The 19878-nt window shown below is 53.8% G+C and overlaps 2 protein-coding genes across 3 annotated transcripts in view; both read left to right on the top strand.

Moving 5' to 3' along the window:
• Positions 1-656: 656 nt before the first annotated feature.
• Positions 657-3612, top strand: HAND2 (heart and neural crest derivatives expressed 2). Its single transcript, XM_061132472.1, has 2 exons — positions 657-1286; positions 2613-3612. Exons 1-2 carry the CDS (start codon positions 732-734, stop codon positions 2709-2711), a joined length of 654 nt encoding a protein of 217 aa, XP_060988455.1. The 5' UTR covers positions 657-731; the 3' UTR covers positions 2712-3612.
• Positions 3613-6822: 3210 nt separating this feature from the next.
• Positions 6823-19878, top strand: part of SCRG1 (stimulator of chondrogenesis 1) — a 109499-nt gene continuing 96443 nt past the window's right edge. Inside the window, exon 1 of one of the 2 annotated variants that reach the window (XM_061132487.1) lies at positions 6823-7067. The gene's annotated coding sequence lies outside the window, so the exon portion shown is untranslated. Of the gene's footprint in view, positions 7068-11006; positions 11139-19878 lie in introns of those variants that run through there. The other variant, XM_061132488.1, reaches the window with a different exon arrangement.

Below are 19878 nucleotides of genomic sequence, written 5' to 3'. Positions count from 1 at the left end.
ACTGAGACCTCTCTGAAAGCCCTCCGAGGGAGCCGAGAGGAGCGCGGAACACGTTATTCGCAGCTAAAATCACGTTCAAGGACCAAAACAACAACCAAAAATTTCATTAAAACAATAAGCGCACAAGAATCCAGATCAGGCTGGTGGGGGGGAGGGGAAGGGGCGGGAAGAAAAGGGTCGCATGGAGGTAGCTTCACAGTGAGCAGTCGACCCCGCCGCCTCCCTGCAGAGCCGGGCCGGCTCTTCAAGCCGCGGCTTTGGACTCGCCCCGGGACTGCGAGTAGCCGCGGCGCCGGGCACGCGGCCGGGGCGCGGAGCCCGGCGACTCCACCGAGCAGCCCCGCGGGAGCCGGGGCACCTTTGCATGAGCTCGAGAGGACTGTGCCTGCCCGCAGCCGCCCGGGAAGCAGGAGCCTGCGCGCGGGCCGTGGAGCAAGGCGGGAGCCGGCGGCGGCGGCGGCGGCCAGGGGCGCACGGTGCCGGGACCAGCTCGCCGCGCCCTATGGGGAGCCGGCGGCCGCGGCGCTGCTGAGGCGGGCCCCGCGGGCCAGGCGGGGGGCCGGGGCCCGGGCTGCAGCAGCCCCCTCTGCGGCTGCCGGGCCGGCCCGGGCGCCCGGGGGCTGGGGGGTGGGGGGTGGGGGAGGCCGCGGAGCGCCGAAGCGGGGGCCCGGGCCGAGGGCGCGGCAGGGCTGCGCGCACGCTGGGGCGCGTGGAGGGGCGCGGAGGGCGAGATGAGTCTGGTGGGGGGCTTCCCCCACCACCCGGTGGTGCATCATGAGGGCTATCCGTTCGCCGCCGCCGCCGCCGCTGCTGCCGCCGCGGCCGCCAGCCGCTGCAGCCACGAGGAGAGCCCCTACTTCCACGGCTGGCTCATCGGCCACCCCGAGATGTCGCCCCCCGATTACAGCATGGCCCTGTCCTACAGCCCCGAGTACGCCAGCGGCGCCGCCAGCCTGGACCACTCCCATTACGGGGGGGTGCCGCCGGGCGCCGGGCCCCCAGGCCTGGGGGGGCCGCGCCCGGTGAAGCGCCGGGGCACCGCCAACCGCAAGGAGCGGCGCAGGACTCAAAGCATTAACAGCGCCTTCGCAGAGCTGCGCGAGTGCATCCCCAACGTGCCCGCCGACACCAAGCTCTCCAAGATCAAGACTCTGCGCCTGGCCACCAGCTACATCGCCTACCTCATGGACCTGCTGGCCAAGGACGACCAGAACGGCGAGGCGGAGGCCTTCAAGGCAGAGATCAAGAAGACAGATGTGAAAGAAGAGAAGAGGAAGAAGGAGCTGGTCAGTACCAGGCGGCAGAGGGCAGTGGGGTGCGGGGGAGCGGGGATCCGGGTCTCTCTCCCGTTGGGCTGAACGCTGGCCCGCCGCGTTCTCTGGCAGCGCCCTGAGCCAAGCTTGCACCAGGTTGTGGTCCGGAAGGTTTCCCCGCAGAAGCAGAGAGGCCAGGGGAGGGTGTCAGCACGGGGAGGAGGTGAAGAGGGATGTTTTGCGCTGGCGATCTTCTTTCCTGGTTATCGCCGCGCCCCCAGGCACTTAGGGCCGGCCTCGCGGACTCCAGCTTGATCTTTCGATCGTACTGGCCTGGACCCCTCTTTCCTCGTCCTTTCGAGCCTTCATTCGGCCTCCAGTCCGTTCTTGCTTTCAGATGTTTCTAAAATAAGTTGCTCAGAAGCACTTGATTCCAGTTATTTCACTACTGGTTGCGTTTCCCCTTCTTGATAACGAGGCAGCCACTGATTCTAAGAGTTTTTGCGGTGGTTCTGATAACTATACCTGGAAGACATGAAGGTGAACATAAGATAAGTACTTCAAAATTCAGCTCAGTTTCTCTCTGGCAGTGATGTTAAAATGTGACTTCCCAGATGAGTATTCTTCCTATTTCTGGTTTTGTTTGCATGTGCCTTTACATTTTAAGACAAATAGTAAGTATCATCATAGTCATTGTCATTGTTCTGAACAGTAACACAAAGTTATAACTGAAAATTAGTTTTCTCAAGTTCCTAACCAGGTGACCATAGGGTGGTGGAGTTTAGAGCAGGGCTACTGCCATGAAGAACATGGAAAATAATTCCATTTGTCGAGGTTTTCTTCCTTGGGGTCTATGGCACTTTAGTTGCTGCCAAGTCGAGGGATCTCCTGTAGCCCGGGATTTCAGAGGCCTTGGAGGAGGCCTTGGACAGACAGGCCCAAGCCGAGGCCGAGGCACCTCTCCCTATCTGCCTTAGAGCGCGGGTCTGGGACTGCGATTTAAAACAGGGAAACCAGACTGAACGCCGACCCCAGATCGCGCCCCTACATCTGGAGTTAGAGAGAAGGCCCCCAGTTCCTCCATAAATGACTTGAAAACCGGGGGTTGTTTATAAACTCGCCGACCTGGGAGTTGAGTGCTGCTGCTGCGTGTCGGCCTGGGCGGTAACTAGGGCAGCGCCAGCCTTCCTAGCTCTTCTGCAGGGGCTGGGAGTTGAGGCCACCCCACCCGCGGTTCCTGGCTGGCTCTCCCACTATCTTCTCTGGCCGGGAAAGCGTGGGGGTTGCGTGGGACCGGATCTCCTCTCTGATTTTCTCTTTCTACTTTTCTCCCCCTCACCTCACCTCTTCTTTGCCCAGAATGAAATCTTGAAAAGCACAGTAAGCAGCAACGACAAGAAAACCAAAGGCCGGACGGGCTGGCCGCAGCATGTCTGGGCCCTGGAGCTCAAGCAGTGAGGAAGAGGAGGAGGAGGAGGAGGAGGAAGAGAAGGAGAGCTCCAGCAGGGCCCAGGAGCTGGATGTAGACCCAGGACTCCAGGCAAGCTCTGCGTGCTCCGCTCTGAGGACTTCCTGCATTTGGATCATCCGGTTTATTTATGTGCAATGTGCCTCCCTCTCTTTGCCCCCTTCGAGGCATCCGCTCCCCACCTTCCCCTCCAAAAAAAAAAAAAAAAAAGTGGATATTTGAAGAAAAGCATTCCGTATTTTAATATGAAGAGGACACTCCTTCGTGGTAAGGGATCCCGTCGTTGTCTTGTAGAGTCTCTGTTTGTGAATGTTTCCTCCTGCTGTGTAGACACCAGCGATGCTCCCTCTCCACTTACCTAAACCCTTCCAGATAAAGACAGCGGGACACTAGTGTGTATGTGAAGTGTATCTTTAATACTTGGCCTTTGGATATAAATATTACTGGGGATTATAAAGTTTTATTTCAAAGCAGAAAACGGGCAGCTAACATGTCCGTTGAGCTTTCCTGGTGGCTCAGCGGTAAAGAATCTGCCTGCCAATGTAGGAGATGCGGGTTCGAACCCTGGGTGGGAAAGATCCCCTGGAGAAGGACATGGCAATCCACTCCAGTATTCTTGCCTGGAAAATCCCATTGACAGAGAAGCCTGGCGGGCTGCAGTCCATGGGGTCGCAAAAGAGTAGGACATGACTTAGCAATTAAACCACCACCATCATGTATGTTGGGGGTAAGTGTCTAGCGCCACAGTTCCATCTGATGTGGTTCCCACTTTGAAGATGTTTCCAGCAGCTCCTTGTTTTGTGCACTTCCGTCCTCTAAAATTAAGTGGAATTAATATTGAAGGTGTAAACGTTGTAAGTATTCAATAAACCACTGTGTGTTTTTTTTTTTTTACAAAACCCCTATCTTTTAATGGTTGATACCTCAAGAGAGTTTTGAAAACAAAACTGTTATATTTGTTTTCATTATATTTAAAATATTCAGAAGTAAACTAAATTATCGTGATTGCCTCTAACTTTGTTTGATACAGTCAGTGGTTCAGATCAGTCATCAACGGGAGCAACCTTGAAGGCAGGGCCGGCAAGGAAGCCCTTTAAAAACAGATGTCCTTGGTGAAAGTCCTGCCAAAGGGCCTGGGCTCCGTGAGTCGTGCCTCCTTCCCTCTGTCTCTGCCTCCAGGAGAGCACCGAGTGGTCTGTAGAAGGAGGGTCTGGGCCGCAGAGAGGCCTAAGCCGTTTGCTCCGAAGGTAGAAAGTTGTCCTGGTTGAAATCAACCTGAAATCAACCCAGACGCCATGTGGTGGGGGCTTCGGGTTTTGTTGGAGGAGCCATTTTCGCTGAAGTAGTTTGGGGGAGGAACCTAGCCCTTATTGCAGACGCAGGAGCTAGTCTAGGGTTTTTAATTCAAAATATAGGGCTTTCATCCGAGTAAAGGGGAAAAAAGACCAGGAGAAAGGAAAAGAGGAGGTTTTTGCTGGTCGTCTCAACGGGGGGCAGGTGGAGGGGGGGAGACTCCTCTTGGCCGCCCGGGGGAGGGGGAGGGCCCTCGGAAAAAGTCCATCATTAGGTAACAAGGAATTCTACGTCAAGTAAGAAATCGCGAACTCGACCGAGGATTCTAAGGGGGGTGAAGCGGGCGCTAGATTTACAAGGAGTTATAGGGAACTCAATATTAACCGCGCGGTGTCTGTAGTCCTCCCGGCCGCAGGCCAGTCCGGCCCAGGGCTCCCTCCCCCGCTGCCAGCCGCCGGGGCCGATCACGCGGCCGGAGGTTCGGGCTCAGAGAGTCTAGGCACTTCCCAGGAGGAAGTCCCCAGGCCTCCTTCGCCTGCGGGCTTGGCCGGAGCGGAATCTCTGCTCCAGGAACCGGAGTAGCTTGAGCGCCGTAAAGGGCTCGGCAGACTGGGGAAGGGGAGCGGAGGAGGAGGCATTCGGAGTACGCAGCGGGGGAGAGAAGAAAGGCAAAACCTATTAAAAAGCGGTTTTGTTTCATGAGACGCCGCGCGTTCAAATCTTTTGTGAGGGCGGCTTGCCAGAGGGTTTCCACCTTGGAACCCATCCTCGGGATGATGTTCGATCACACCCCGGCCCCAGGCACAGACTCTCCCCCTCCATCCCAGGGGTCCCACTCCGGCCAGCGCCGCCTCTGAGCCCCTCCCGGGCCACCGGCGAGTTCGCTCGAGCCAGGCTGCAGGCGTTCGAGCGGCGCGGCGGGGTTCTTCTGCGGGCGGCGGACGACGTGAGGGCGCGGGGTTAGAACAACTCGGCCAAAGCGATCTGAACTTTCTCCCCTCGGGTCAGCGGGCGCTGGGCCGACGTGGTGGGCGCGGGGCTGTGTTTACAGACACTTGCCTTTGTTTATAGCGTTGGGGGGCGGAGGGAGGCGCGCCCTGATTTTCTATTACTCTTGGGATTCCTGTCCGTTTGACCGAGTGGCTCCCTCCCTCTCCTGCCGCCCTTTTCGTCTTTACGCTAATCCGTTCAAGAGAAAAGATGCCAGAACCTACCGGCGGAGGGAAGGAGTTTTTACCAAGGGAGTGGAATGCTTGGTGGTGGAGGAAGTGAGGTTTTCAAAACAGGAGTTATCTTCACGTGCCTGGGTGCCCGTGCGGGCCTGGACTGGCTGGTCTTCCTTGCCATCTGGGCCTTAACGCATTTCTAGGGGGTTTAACGCTTTCTCTGGTCTGTTAAAAGCCAACAGAAGGGAATCAGAACACCCCGGCAGCACCGTCGCTACGAGGCCGCGGGGCTGCTGCACGTGCGTTTAAACCCGCGCTCCAGGAAAGCGTCTTTTGTCTGGCCTGGACCCCCGTGCTGCCCGCCTGCCCGCCCGCCGCGCCGCTTCCTAGGGCTCCGCAGCTCCAGTGCTTGGACACCTCCAGCACCTGGACCTTCCAACCCACCGACAACCGCAACGGGCCAGATATCCAGGAGACCCGATACCCAGGGGGGTGCCGAACCCCCTAACCTGACGCTTCAACTCGCAAGACACCCCACATGTCGTCCCACGTTGCCAAGTCCCAGGCCACGAAGTGGTGGGCTAGGCAGGCGTTTCTTCTACGCGTCCATGCTTTTCTCTTCTACACATTTCTTTCCCTTTCAACTCCCTTTCTCCTTTGCTTCAAAAAAAAAATTTTCCCCCCAAGCTCCTGCCTTGTGGGACTGGCTAAAAGGCCTCTGTTTTAATTGCTTGGATAATGTGGTTGCTGCCATTTTGTTAAAAGCAATCACTCCTGCAGCGAAATCACAAGCTCTCTAGACAGGCCGGAGCCGACAAAAATGCAGGATTTGACGTTAAAAGCTAAATGGGAAGCTGGGGCGGCGGAAGGTAAATTGATGGTGGATCTGGTTGTCAGGGCCGGGCCCCAGACCGCCGCGCAGGCCGAGCGCCTGATAACCTTGGAGCACTGAGGGGCGAGGGCTCGCCGGCGCGGGCGCGCGCGCGCGCGGGCGCGTGTGTCCAATAGACCCATTCTCAACTTCTTGGGAAGTAATTTGGGAAAACTCGACAGAGGGGGACCTGACCACACACCCTGTTCCCAGCCGCAATTTCCCAGAACTTTCCGCCAGGACAGGACACTTACTGTGGCTTTCAGAGTTTTTTTCAGGTCGAAGTGCCAGGAAGATGACAGCAAAATCACTTGGGAGGTCTTCTTGCCTTCTGAATCCCAGGACCACGCTCTAGGGGGTCGGTGGTCGACCCCAGCCGCCCAGTCTGTTAGCCAAAGTCCGGGAACGTAGGAAAGGTGAGCCTCTCACCTAAGCTGCCCTTCTCTGGGCTAGCAGAACCAGGAGGCCTGGTCGTCCCCGCCCTGAGGTGGGCGCAGCTGTGGCGCCAGGGACGGAGCCTCCAGGCCCCTTGGAAAACAAAGTGTGTGTTTGAGTCGGGGCTGGAGGACGGCTGGAATCCTGCCCCTTCACCTGGATGGCTGGTGGCCGCCATCCGGGACTGGCCGGCGTGGCTGAGGTCGCCAGAGGAGGAGTGAGTTGTGTGCACTCGGACTTCGCTGGAAAGGGAGCCGAGGGAGAGAGACAGCTAGATGCAAAGCCGTACGGAGTCGAAGGAGGCATGCAAGCTGCTTCCGAGAAACTAGTTTTGCAGAGAAAACCGGAACCAGCTGCGAGGGCCCGAGGCGCGTGTGTGTGCAGGGGCAGTACACTGGGCACGCGGTACCACTCTAGCCGGCGCTGCGTTTGAGCCGTGGCTCTACAAAGCGCGGGAAACCGCTCAGCGTTTCCTGTCCCCAGCAGCGCTCGCGGCCCCCGACTTCCTCCTCCACTGCCGCGCGCGCTCTCCCCGCGCGCGAGTCCCACCCACGCGCCCGCATCTGGACATTGGACTGGCGGTAGGTGACGAGCCTAGCGGCCCAGGAGAGGAGGCGCGGGGCCTGTGCCTCAGGGAGGGCTGGATCGGGATCCTGGGCGCCGCATGTCTTGTCCGGATCTGTTGACCTGCGGGGACCGATTCGCTCGACCGGGCTTGACTCTTCGGGTCCATCCACATCCTCGCGCGAGGAGGGGGCGCCGACGAGGGCCCCGGCCTGCGGAAGCCCGCGCACCCCTCGGAGGAAAGACCCCGGAGCGGCCCCGAGGCCGGGGGCAGCCCGCTTCCCCGGAAGCCCAGGCGCTCTGTAGGATTTACGTCCACGGGGCGGGGGGGAAATGGGGGAAACCAAGTGTTTAACTGTTTGGCAAGAGAGGGGCAGCTCTAGGAGAGGAAGATTGCGAGCGCGCACGGCCTGCAGCGGGTGTCCCAGGGCCAGGCTCAGCTCCCCAGCGGCGGCGGCGGGTCGGCCGTCCAGGGGCGCGGGGCGGGGACTCCCAGGCGCACGGACAAGCGTCCTCTCCTGCCCCCTCTCACCCTGCCCAAGCCAGCCCGGGTGCAGGAGCGCGCCCCCGCCTCTCCCCTGAACCGACTCCCCCACTGTACACACACGCACATTCCCTTCCAATTCTCCCAGCAGTTGGGCCGCTTTGATGATCAGATGGTAGAGCCCTGATTACAAATTTATTCCCGGCCGCTCCGTCCGTCTTTATCTCCGCTATTAGGGCCATCTGGGAGTGATTAGCGCCGCGCCCGCGCCCAGCCGCGCTGCCTATCTCGCCGCGGCGCGGCCGGAGCCGGGCTGACGTCAGGGCAGACGGCTCGGAGCCATCCCAGCCAAGCTGGGTGTAATCGGCGGCCGCGTGGCCAAGTTCTCCCGGGCCAGGCCGGCAGCTGGAACGCGCCGCCCGTCTGTGCGCGGGGACTTTCTCAATATGTATTTTTAGTCCAGAAGACGTTCTTGTTTTCCGGTTTTTTTTTTGAGATGAGGTGGGGCCGGTGAACGCTTCGGCGGGGCCCGTCCCCACTTTAAATTTTCCAACCCACTGCTTCTGGTGCTTCCGGCCCGGAAAAGGCTCCAGCCTTTGGTCCTGACCCGACTGCGCGCTCCTCCGCCATCCCTGCGCTGGGGTGCTGCTCTCCTACACCAACAGTTGCGGCCCCTGCAGCGGTGCCCATGCAGGTCGGGCGGCTCTTAGGGGTCCGTGGAGCGGGGGACGGGTCGTCCTCCTGGTACTGGGACCCGTTTGACCCCTACACCCCTCGAGCCAAAATAGTGAGTTTCTGCCCAGCTGGGTGGCCTGAGAGACGCTGATTATGGAACCGAAAGTCTCTCCAGGCCTCCGTCTTTGCACCTGCTATTACAGCCCAAGGATCTGAGGCTCTGGACTCTCCCCTGCCTCCGCTTCCCCGCGCAGATGTCCTTGACACAAACCCTGACAATTTGCCAGGGAAGGATGCCTAGGGCAGCTTTGTCCCCTACTGTGTCAGTGCCCAGGGCAGAGGCTGGGTATATATGGGTAATTCCTGCGCGGGCGGAGGACACCCCTGGCCGCCCACACTCCTGCCCTGTGGCACTGGCCTGGTCTTTGCTGTGAATCCAACTCCAGAACCCTTTAGGTTTGAGCTCCCCACCCTAGTGATTGGAAATCTCTGAAGAACCTGGTAAAATTATAGATACAGCCCCACCTCCACCAAAAATTCTGCTTCAGCCAGAGTTAAGACCTAAAGTCTTCAGCTTTCAAGACACCCCCAGGGAGTTAGGGAACCACTGCCTAAGGCCACACACATTCACCACAGCCAGTCCCTCACCCTTGGCACTCTGGAGGGCCCATGTGAAACACTGGACAATTGGCTAGGGGATGGCTTTCTCATGGGGGAGGGCCAGGACTGCATTATTTAAAGTTTCTCCTGGGACAGAATTGGCTATATCATGGATCAGCCCCACACCTTGATTTAACTAAGCAAAGCAAAGATTCTAAAAGCCAGAAGATGTGATTTATTTCAGCACAGGCTGCAAAGGCCAAGCTGAGCATTTACTCAAAGGCTACAGATAATTTAGCCAGAGGGAAAAGAAGTCGTAGCCCGTGATTTGAGAGTAGTGATGAGAAGATCTATTGGGGGCCTAAGGGTATCTAAAATAAACAGGAGATCCAGTTGAGAAAATTTCCCAAATGTTCGCCTCTTCCAGGCAACTCAGTACAGCAAACTCCAAAGTGGTCTTGTAATCTAGAAGGGAAGAGAACCATTTCCTCCTAGGTTGGTGAAAGCATCACACTGAGAGGTTGGCGCCCCCCTCCCACCCACCCATATCCCTTGCAGAGGGGGAAGGAAATATGGGGGTGGCTTGGGGATAGAGAATGAGGCTTTTAAAGACTGGACCCTTAATAAGTGGAGGAGGGCGTGCCTATCTGTGCTTGGGGTGGGGGTGGGGGTGCAGATAATGGCCACACCAAGTAATTCCCCACAGCCCTGGTTAGTGGCTTCTCCAGGTTCTGCTTTAATAGTGGAGACCGGCTGTGTTTTGAGTCATCCAGACCACTCACAAACAAACAAAACCAACAAAAACCCATCACTTCTTCCTGTGATACTGTCTTGCATTTAGCATGCATAAACTTTTACTTGAATTAAATGGGATGAATCAACATGGCCCACAGGCCCAGAGAATCCCTGTTTCCATTTCTAAGCAAAGGAGTCAGGCTTGCAGGCAGCTAAACCATTTACAGAAAGAATCACCAACCCCCACCCCAACTTACAACCCAGTTTTTTCAAATAGTATATTTAATACACAACTAATCCTGAACAACCAGACTCAACCTGATATTTCCCTGTGATCAGATGGAGGGTTTCTAAATGTTATTCTTCATTTTAGCACCAAACCATCTTTCAATTCGTTGGTGAGCAAGAACTCAAGAGTCAGGGAGACGTGCAGTTTTCAGCAGGACGTGAGGTCATTTGCTGTTTGCTTCTTTGCTGCTCTCCCTGCTAAAAGAACTTAGAGCAAACAGAGAGAGTTTTCAACCTTCATTGCCTAGAGAAGAGGCCAAAAAAGGTATCATTCTAAATTAAGATGGCAGTAAATACCTCTCCCCTTCTGGAAAGAAGTAAGCCACTATGCCAGTACAGGATTCCATTCTGTGTAAAGTGAGTTGTTGTTGCCTTGAGCTGACATTTTGTCTTTAGGGTAAGGCAGCTACACAGGAAACAAAAACTGTGTGTGTGTTGCTTTTATTTTTGAAGAAGAAAACGCAGACTGACTCTGTGAGAACTTGGTCATGAAAGAAAACTGATGCGGTTTTACTGGGAGAAAAGTGGCCCGCCTGAACATCGCCTTCACTTTGCAAATCTGGTTTTCATATTCTCGCTCAGTAATCACCCAGAGCCATAACTGTCTCTGAAATTATTCATTAAAGTCATTTTCAGGGATTCTCACAGGATGACTCTTTTACGTTTATGATCTTCTGAGAGCAATGACATCAGCCTCTGTCTCTTTTCCGCTTTTAATGAATGTGCTAGGGAGACACGAGGGGCCAGGGCTCTGTCCGTGGGGAGGGAGGGGGCGGGCGGGGGTGGAGTGGAATTCACCAGCCGCTCTGCTCCCGGCGCGGTCAGCTGAGCCCGGGCGCGCGCAGACATCCTTTGATTAAGGAGGGTATTCCGGGGAGTGCAGGCTGTGCAGAAGATCACGGCGGTGCCCTGTGGTGCTGTCAGCAGTGACAGATCCCAGATGGGGCCGCTACTGTATGGCAGATTGAGTTTCTCAGCCGAAAACTCACCCTCCCTCCTAAACGTCTTCAAAAACCTTCTCCAGATACTCCAGGTCGCTTCGTGTGAAACTGAAAAAGTCCAACACCAAAGTTGGTTTTGCTTGCTTGCGTGTGTGTGCGTGTGCGCGTGTGTGTGTTAGGCTCCCCCCGCCCCGACCCCTTCCTTTTCTTTTTTCTCTGCACTTCCTCCTCCTCTGAGCATCTTAGACCTGCTTCAAGGTTACCAGGCTGCTAACGGCGCAGACCTGGCTGCCCCGGTCGTTCGTGTTCGCCCGGCCCAGCGCCGCGCCGTCGACTCAGCACCCAAGGGCCCCGAAGGCAATCCGGTGGGTAGGGGCGCGGCGCCGGGGACGCGAGGGCCCCTCGGTGCACCCCAGGCAGCCGGGGTGGACGGCATGGGGAGGGCGGGAGACTGAACCTTAGGAGGAAGCAGAGACCGCTTGGCCTGGCCCCCGGCTTCCCTCCCGCGTTTCTCCCGGGTGGAGCGCCGTCCCGCCCGCCGGGACAATTTCAGGGCCCGTACAGAGCCCGGGAAGGGGGCAGGGGCTGTCCTTCGGGACCGGGAAGGGCGTGCGGACGGCCTCGAGAGCCTTTGGGGCTCGGCGTGAACCGGGGCGGGTAGCGGGGACCGGGGCGGCGGAAGCTAGACCAGGGCATCTCCCAGGAGAGACGCGGCGCAGGGAGACCCAGCTCTCCAAGCCATCAACATCCGCCCACTTGAGAGCTGCCAGTCTGGGCCCCAAGTTTCGTATTCCTGGACACACATGGGGTTGGAAACTCCTTTGCAGAAACTACTGGACTTACTTTAAACTTTTGTCTAACAATTAAACAGCCCCTTCGCTATCTCCTCGGAAGCGATGGAGATTCCTTCCGCGGTGCTGTCCCCTCCCAAGGGTGCCCTGGCGGAGGAGGGGGGCGAAAGGGAGTGGGTGAAAGGCGGAGCACCCTGATTCTGCTCGGATCTCTAGACCCCACCCATCCCGACCCCACTATCCTCTTAACTCGGGCACTCGCCGTGTTCCCACGGGCCTGGGCCGGAGGCGAAAGAGAGAAAAGGAAGGACAGAAACCTGGAGAGAGCGAGTTTTGCTTCAATTTAAAGAAGACATTGGACTCTCCTTCAGAATACCCGTGCAGCCGCCTCCGCCTACTCCCACACCCCTCCGAGTAAGGGCAGCTTGGAAAGTCTCAGATCCACTTACAAAAGAGTCTCTATGGAACCCGGAGAGGAGCTAAAAATACCGCAGACGCCAGGCCCAAGGTGCTTGGGGCTCGGAAGAGAGCTGGCGGCCTCCCTCGGCCCGGGCTTGCCCTGGAGGCATCGCCTTCTGCACCTCGAGGGTTCGGCCCGGGCTTAGCTGGGCGCCAACCCTGCAGCCGCTGGGCGCATTTTCCCCACGTCTTTGTGCCCTGACCTGGGCCTTTTGTAGCCGAGTCTTCCGGTGCAACTTCTGGTGAAATCACAGGGCACGCTTTAGACTCTCTTCATTCGGCCCCCTCTGCAAACTCAGTCTTAGAAAGGATAGAGGCAGGACCACTACGTCCTATTTTAAGTCAGTCATAACCCGGTCTCGCAGTATTCCCTCTACACTTTGTATAATGATCTGTATGGATGTATGCAGTTGATTGCAGTCCGGGGACAAAAGATGACTTGAGAGAAATCTGTGAACCCCCTATTACAGCCCTCTCCTGGGGAAAAACAATCTGACAGTTATTTCCCCTGGTCATCAGGTAAAATCACAAAACTCTTTATGTAACAGCAAAATACACACTGAATTTCAAAACTCCCGCTTGCCCTCTTTAGAAGGCAGCTTTTATTTTCACGGCCCACGCTGGATGAAAGTGGTTTATTTTGATTTTTTTTTTTTTTTTTCTTGTACCCACATGCCTTGTAAAAGGTTCCTGTGCACGGGCCCGGCCCCCCTCTGATGACCGCAGGGGCCTTGCTTCCAGACAGCAGCCCCCGCCGTTCGGTTTTTAAGTCCTCGCCTGGAGCCGAGGTGTAATTGCGACCCCGCCCGAGCCGCGAGCCTCCCGGGGGGACGTTTGGCCAGGCCTGTGCTGGGGCCGGGACCTCCCAAGTGGCGGACCTGGGAGCGGGGAGCCGCGCGGCCCTATCCCTCCCCGCCTCCTCCCTCCCTCCCCTGCGGACTCTGCTCCTTTGCTCTGGGTCTCGGTCCAGCTTGCCCTGGGCGCACAGCGTTTCTCCTCCTCTCCACTTTTTTGGTTTGCTCTTGCCCTTTTCCTCTCTAGCACCTTTTTACCGCTCTCCCCGTCTCCTTCACGTTGAAATCCCAGCCCCAGAGAAGTAGAGTGGGGATTTATCAGAATCTGGAGAGACTTACAGAGCCTCTGGCCCCGCGGGCGCCGAGGCGGAGTCGCAACCGGGCGCGCTTCTGCGTAACGTCAGCGCGCCGGGTAATTTACCTTCCCCGGGCGTCTGTCAATATGACTAATTTCCACTGGGGTCAAAAAGCCTTTCTCCGGCAGTCCATCTTGGAACGCTCTCTTACGCGGCAGACCGGGTTAGTTGTTTTGTTTCCAGCCCTAGAAATAAATACTCTTGGGGGCGTCCCTGCGTGGGGAGTCCGAGAGTAGCAGAAGAATATATACACGGTGTCAATTAAAGGCAGTTTTCCTTGAACTACGAACTGTGATTGGGCTTAAATGACAGCGACCTGCTAGCCTTTTAGTTCACATTACCTAACTCGTCCTTGATACCAGTGCTTTCTTTAGAAACAGGAAATCAGAAAAGAGGGAAATAATTATTGCGCTAGTTTCCCTCTGCGGCATGTAGATCCCTACTGAAACATTTTCTTCGCGTTTCGGGGTGTGATTTAAACATAATGTATGCGCGCGTGGCTTGCTAATCTGGCCTAGACAGACAGTATATCATCCAGGTGGTATTTTACAATAATTTCAAAATTGCTACCGGACTGCTTAAGTGTGAAATCTGTGCCGCGGATTGAAACGTCCTCCGGGACTCGATATAGGCGGCTAGTTGATGTCAGTTGCTCTTGGAGAAATGGGCTGAAAAAAGTCAGCGTGGTGGATGCACGTCTGCAGAGCCCACTCCTGTCTGGAGAAGGGCACCTAGCCGCAGTTCTTGGGTGCTGGAGGAGGTAAATGTTTTCAATCCAGGTCTACCGGGAAGTGAAGGTCGCCAGAAAATCCATTTCCCTCCTTCCTAGGCTCTGGCACAGAGACCCCAACAAGGAAATTTTGCTGAGTTAAAATTTTTAACAAACTCTCTTGAAAAAGCATGTCAGCCCCCTACCCACTTTGTGGCCTGTAGCGAGTCAATGTTTGGACCTTGGGCAGTTAGGAGCTTCGGTGGACCCACCGGAAACCTAAGAACTAAGGCAGAAGAGAGGAAGACTCTCCTAGGGCTCCTCCACGGGCGGTCTTTGACCTCTGTCCGAGGGAGTAGGCGGCGGGCACCCTTGGCCTGGATCCCACCTCCTACTAAGACCCGCTTATCCGCACCCCCAAGTCGAGAGGGCGTGCGCGTGCGCAGACACACACACACACCCTCCTTGCTTCTCTCTCATCTGTTGGTGCATTTATGACCTAATGAAAGTATATCCTTTAGGGAAAAGACTGTCTATAAAACGTGAAATATGAAGAACCCGTTTGGATATTCCCACTCCCAGCCAGACCTGATCTTGTAGTCTTTTTTTAGCACTAACACCTTGATTCCTTCTGTTGCTTCCACAACCACTCTGTGAGTTTTACTAAATGATGATATTTGGCTCTAAAAGTGACCTCTGCACAATCCCAGCAGGAGGAAAACTCTCCAGCCTGGAGATATTAATTTGGGGGAAGACCTGCCTGGAGGTGGGGGTGGAGGGAGGTGGGGGAAAATTGTACTTTCTATTCCTTGTCTTTGGAAAACCCTGACTCCACGTGTTCAAACTGCCGCTAACAGCTGGAGAAACCAAGGGCTCTTTCAATTCCCTTCCCTTCCTTCCTGGTTCGCTGGTTTCCCCAAATGCTGCCTTTTGGGGTCTCACAAACATTGCCCTGTTCTTTCTCCTGGCCACCCTGCTGAAATCTCTCCCATTTTCTGACATAACCAACTAGTACCTCCTTAGAAATTACACAGTTGACCACCTGTTTTCGTGGGAAAAGAGGGTCTAATTTTGTGTTTAAGGGGGGCTTGTTTATTAACATGAGTGAGTAGAGCAGAGATAATCTCCCGTGTGGTTTTTCTATATACCATACCTTTACGTAAAAGTTTTTTAAAGTCCCTTTCATTTTGCAATCCACCTTTGCCACAGGAGTGGTTTCAGTTGTTTACCATCAGGGACTATGCCCCCAGAAAAACTGTAGGCAGTGTAAGCTCCAGTGTGAGTGGATGAGACAGGTTGCCAGTTGGGGTGGAGTTGTTTATTTGCACATTTAAAAACTTTTTATTGAAGTATAGTTGATTTACAATGTTGTGTTAATTTCTTTCCCATTATGGTTTATCACAGGATATTGAATATAGTTCCCTGTGCTATACAGTAGGTCCTTGTTGTTTATCCATATTTTTTAAAGAGCGTGGCAGTTCTCACTAAAAGTTTTTTGGCATCCAGGGACTATTTAATGATCTGGGGATGGAGTGGGTTGGTTATTCAACTCACTGCTTAGTTGATCCGTTAGTTTCTGAGTTAATATCATTAGAGGAATTTTTACTCTTTTTTTGGCGTAGGCTTCCTGGGTAGAATTTGCCTAACAAGAATCTTGCAGTTGGTTAAAGCCTAGGGCAATGGCAGATGTCCCAGGGTGAAGTGTTCAGCCCACTCTGAGAAGGGTAAGAGTGGGAATGTGCTGACAGGCAACCATTTCTGAGAGAGAGGGTATCCTCTTCCTTATACAAGAAATTGTCCATTTTCAAACATTATTAGAAAGTGTCAGTCCTTCACATGTGTTCTAGCTCAGCCTTTCCCCTTGGCACTGAGGGTTTGGTCAGTCCTGCAAGTCAGTGTTTCTAGTGACCTGTCTTAACTGGATGAGCCAATGGCTTTTAATTGGCAAATATTCATTTCTGAGAACAGGAGAGGAATTACCTTCTGCCTGACCTAAAGTTCTATACTTCCACGTGTGTGTGCATGCTCAGTCGCTTCAGTTGTGTCTGACTCTTTGCAACCCTATGGACTGTAGCCCTCCCTCCAGGCTCCTCTGTCCATGGGATTCTCCAGGCAAGAATACTAGAGTGGGTTGCCCTTTCCTCTTCTAGGGGATCTTCCCGACTCACGAATCGAACCTGCATCTCCTGCACTGCAGGCAGATTCTTTACCATCTGAGCCATCAGGGAAGCGGAAAGCCCCTATACTTCTGCATCAAAATACTATTTTCTAGTCAGATTTCCAACTTACAACCCATGGAACAAAACAGAAAGTTTATTACATGTTTTTCAATCCAATAGTCTCCATAAATGGAGTCTAGATCTTCCTATTCAAGGCATGATATTATGTCTAATAGTACTCAGCATCTAGCATCTATCATATATATTCTGAGATTAATTTCTCATGAATAGGCAGTACACTCTCACAGTCCAAAAATATACAAAATGTGTATGTGAATAGCTTTTCTCCATCAGTCCAATTTCTTTCTCATTGTTATTAATTTCTTTCATAGTCCTCCAGAGCTCCCTACTGTATAGAAAAGCAAATAGGAATGGAATTGCTAAGAATCCAGAAGGCTGCAGTTTACTCCATTTGTATCTGTTCTGCTGATCAGGAGGGCTTGGGGGATGGGGGCAGATCCCTGGAAGCTTTGAAGAACTTAAAGAGGCTCATGTCAAATACAATCTGGTCACAGTGTGAGATGCCTCCTGACTGTAATTTTAAAATATCTGTGAAAGAGAAGACAGGGCACATGCAGAACAAATGATCCGTAAGGCTCCAAACTTTGTTACTGAATCGAGACAGTAAGGGGAAAGGGAAGAAAGAAAGGAAGAAAAGCAAGCAGAAAGAGTGAGGTGATCAAATTTAGAACTGAGAGAAAGTGGTTTCTCATTTTGTGGTGTGTCCCTCCCCCCAGTTAAATTTGAAAGGACTAAATTGTTAGGCATCAAGTAAGTCACAAATACATTTCCTCCTACTTTCAGAAAGGTTCTGTCATGTTTTAGTCTGTAGATATTTTGTATGGGTTATAAATGGAGTGGGGTGTGGGGGGGGATTGGGAGATGCACATGTATTTTAAAACAATTGAGATAAATTCTGTAGTGTAAGGAGTTAGTATATGTAGATTTGATAGACCTCAGGTATTTTGTCCTCTGAAATCTAAAGAGACAAAAATAAAGCCAAAGTTGATAGCTCCCTGTACAAAGCAGATGGCACCTCCAGTTACATCAGTTACATCAGGGCAGCTCTCAGAGAGGCTCGGGGGTCTTACTGTCCAACAGTGACTGACCCAGACCATTTTCTATCTAGGAGTCAGATGCAGATGGAGAAGAAGACATGCCTTGTAGGAAAAGTGCCATACACAGGGCCCCCTGCCAAGGATGGGGCCAGTTCTGCTCTCTGGGGTGTTCTGTGACTTCCTGGTACCTGGCCAGAATTGGAACTGCTAAATTGGCTCAAGTCAATGGTGGAAGCCTCCTCATCATGCTTTCCCTTATCCTTGTCAGTGGGGTTGAAAGATCTTCAGCTTCTTGATGAAATATAGCTATTACTCTATAAGTGTGTGCACGCGCATGTGTGCGTGTGCATGCATGTGTGTGTGTGTGTTCAGGGATGGAGTTATTAAGAATTCACTCTTTCTATTAATGCCAAAAATCTCTCTTCCTTCACCTTGTTATTCTTCCAGCCCCTCTCTCGTAGTAATACTAGATGCAATAATGACAACAAAAGTTCACTGCTGATTCTCTTGTCTGCCTCTGAAAAGATTCTTGCCTGTCCCTCTTAGGGACCCACTGCCAGGTTTTTAGCCTTAGTTACTGTGGTTAAGCCACCTTCCGAAGCCGGAGTAGCTTTCAGATCACCCACTGAGTTCAAATGATGTCCTGGTAGGACTAAAGGGCATTGGTAGGTGAAAAGGACCCCAAACCCCTGCCCCCTGCAGCCCCAGAGCTGTTCATCAGACTGGAAGCCTAAGGCTCACATAACTCTAATTAGTGTGCGCATATGTTGGCTAGCCTCTTGGCCAGTTTTATGAGGTTTCACTGGCAGTGCTTGAATCAGTGGGTCAGATGAGGATTAAGGGTCCTAATGAATCATGTGACCATAAGTGATCTTGGATGGTGGCTGTGATCAGGAGACCTACCCCTGGTGTTCTCCACCCTGAGGCTCTTTTCGTTCCTGGAAAGGAAGGCTGGTCTGGGAGGAACCAGCCAAAGAGGGTACCGGCAGAAGTTTAAGATGTCCTTATCTGCGTCTTGGCAGAGAACATTACTAGAATGTGTGTCTTCAGTCGTTCGGAAATTCAGAAGAAAAGTTTTGTCTTAACTGTATAGAATTTCAGAGTGGAAGTGGGACTTTGGAGTTCTAATCTCTTTTTCACAGATAAGACTCAGGCTCAGAGATGCTTCTGGTCCCTGGCCAGCACAAGCCACTAATGAGTGAAACTGGGGGTGATGAGTTCCTCTCCTCTCCTTATTTATTTCAAGGGATCTCCTATTTAAGAGAAATAAGGAGGAGATGGTGGCTGGAAAAGTTTTGAAGAAAAAAAAAAAAGAGAGAGAGAGATGTAGAGACTGAGGCGGGAAAGAAAGGTCGCCAGAGAAGTGATAACCTGGGGTGGGCTCCTGGAGGCCGGTCTTCATATTTCCTAAAAGTCTTTACTGGACTTCACGACAGCTATCGGAGGCTGTTTTCACAGACTTTGTCGTGTGTGTGTGTGTGTGTGTGTGTGTGTGTGTGTGTGTGTGTGTGTGTGTGTGTGTAGTGTTTAAGCCAGTCTAGGAAAACACTTTTCTCTTGGGAAGAAAGAATGATGTTTCCAAAAGCAAAGCAGTGAGGCAGCTCTCCTCAAAAGCGCTGGTGGATCTTGTGACAACAGGGACACGCGCTTCGCTTAGAGCCTGGAAGTTGTCAGGAGGCGCGGAGGCCGCGTGGGGTCAGCCGCGGGGTCCCAAGGTGAGCGCGGCTGGTGCTGCTGCGTCCCTGGCCGGAGAGAGGTGGTGACCGGGCCAGGGAACTAGCGAGGAGGGAGGTTGGTGGATCAGAGAAGGCGAGGTGGCGACGAAGAGAGCGCGGGAGGAGAGATTGCGCGGTCAGGAAACCCAGCTGCTGGACTCTACGTGGAATCGCTCCACCGCACGGCTGATGCGGTCCACTGTCCTGGCTGAGGATTCTGCTTGGGCGCCTCTCTGGGTGAAGGAACCACCAGGGTGGCTCTTGGTTTTGCAAAAATTCGCGCTTTTAAAACAAATGATTTTTCATTCTTTTAGCGTGGGTTTTGGTGGGGTCTGAGGCTGAAGATTCTCTGGGGCCTCGGGAGCCATCGGTGGTCTTCCCTTAAGCCTCAGAAACAGAACCGGACAAAAATAAAAATCAGCAAGGAAACTAAACAACCCCCACAAACCATCTTTCCAGGGCTGGGGAGCTATATTCTGGCCTCAGCGGTCAGGTTCGAAATGCGAATAAATGGAGTCCGGTCTTGGATGATACCCTGGGGACAGCATTTTAATATAAATGTAAGATATACTTGACATAATCACCTGAGGGCTCCGAAGCACCGCTAGAATCTCCGTTTAGTTAAAAGGGCAGGAGAGGAGAATTACCAACCAATTAAACCGGAGCCTATTTATAATACTCCTTCCGCTGCTGCCGACTTTAAAATGCGAAATGACTTTGTAAACGTGCCCGCATATCAAATTTTTGAACCCAGGTGGAAACTAAAGGAGAAACCAGGGGGCAGTGGTTGGGGGAGAAAGAGGGACGGGGAGAAACTCAGGCCTCCGGGCCGAGGCCGGGGCGCCAGGCTGCCTCTCCTCGGGCGCCTCGCATCTCCGCGCTACGACCCGCGCTCGGAGCTGGACCACGAAAGAGGCCATTTCCTCTCTTGGCAGAGGTTTCGACTTCTCTCCTCCCGGCTGATTTGCCCGCAACTCGCGCATGTCGCCCACAGCAGGCCCAGC

The sequence above is a fragment of the Dama dama genome, chromosome 29 (genome assembly GCF_033118175.1).
Source record: "Dama dama isolate Ldn47 chromosome 29, ASM3311817v1, whole genome shotgun sequence".
Taxonomy (NCBI): Eukaryota; Metazoa; Chordata; class Mammalia; order Artiodactyla; family Cervidae; genus Dama; species Dama dama.
The sequence above is the reverse complement of the archived record's forward strand: the minus strand, read 5'-3'. Positions and strand labels throughout refer to the sequence as shown.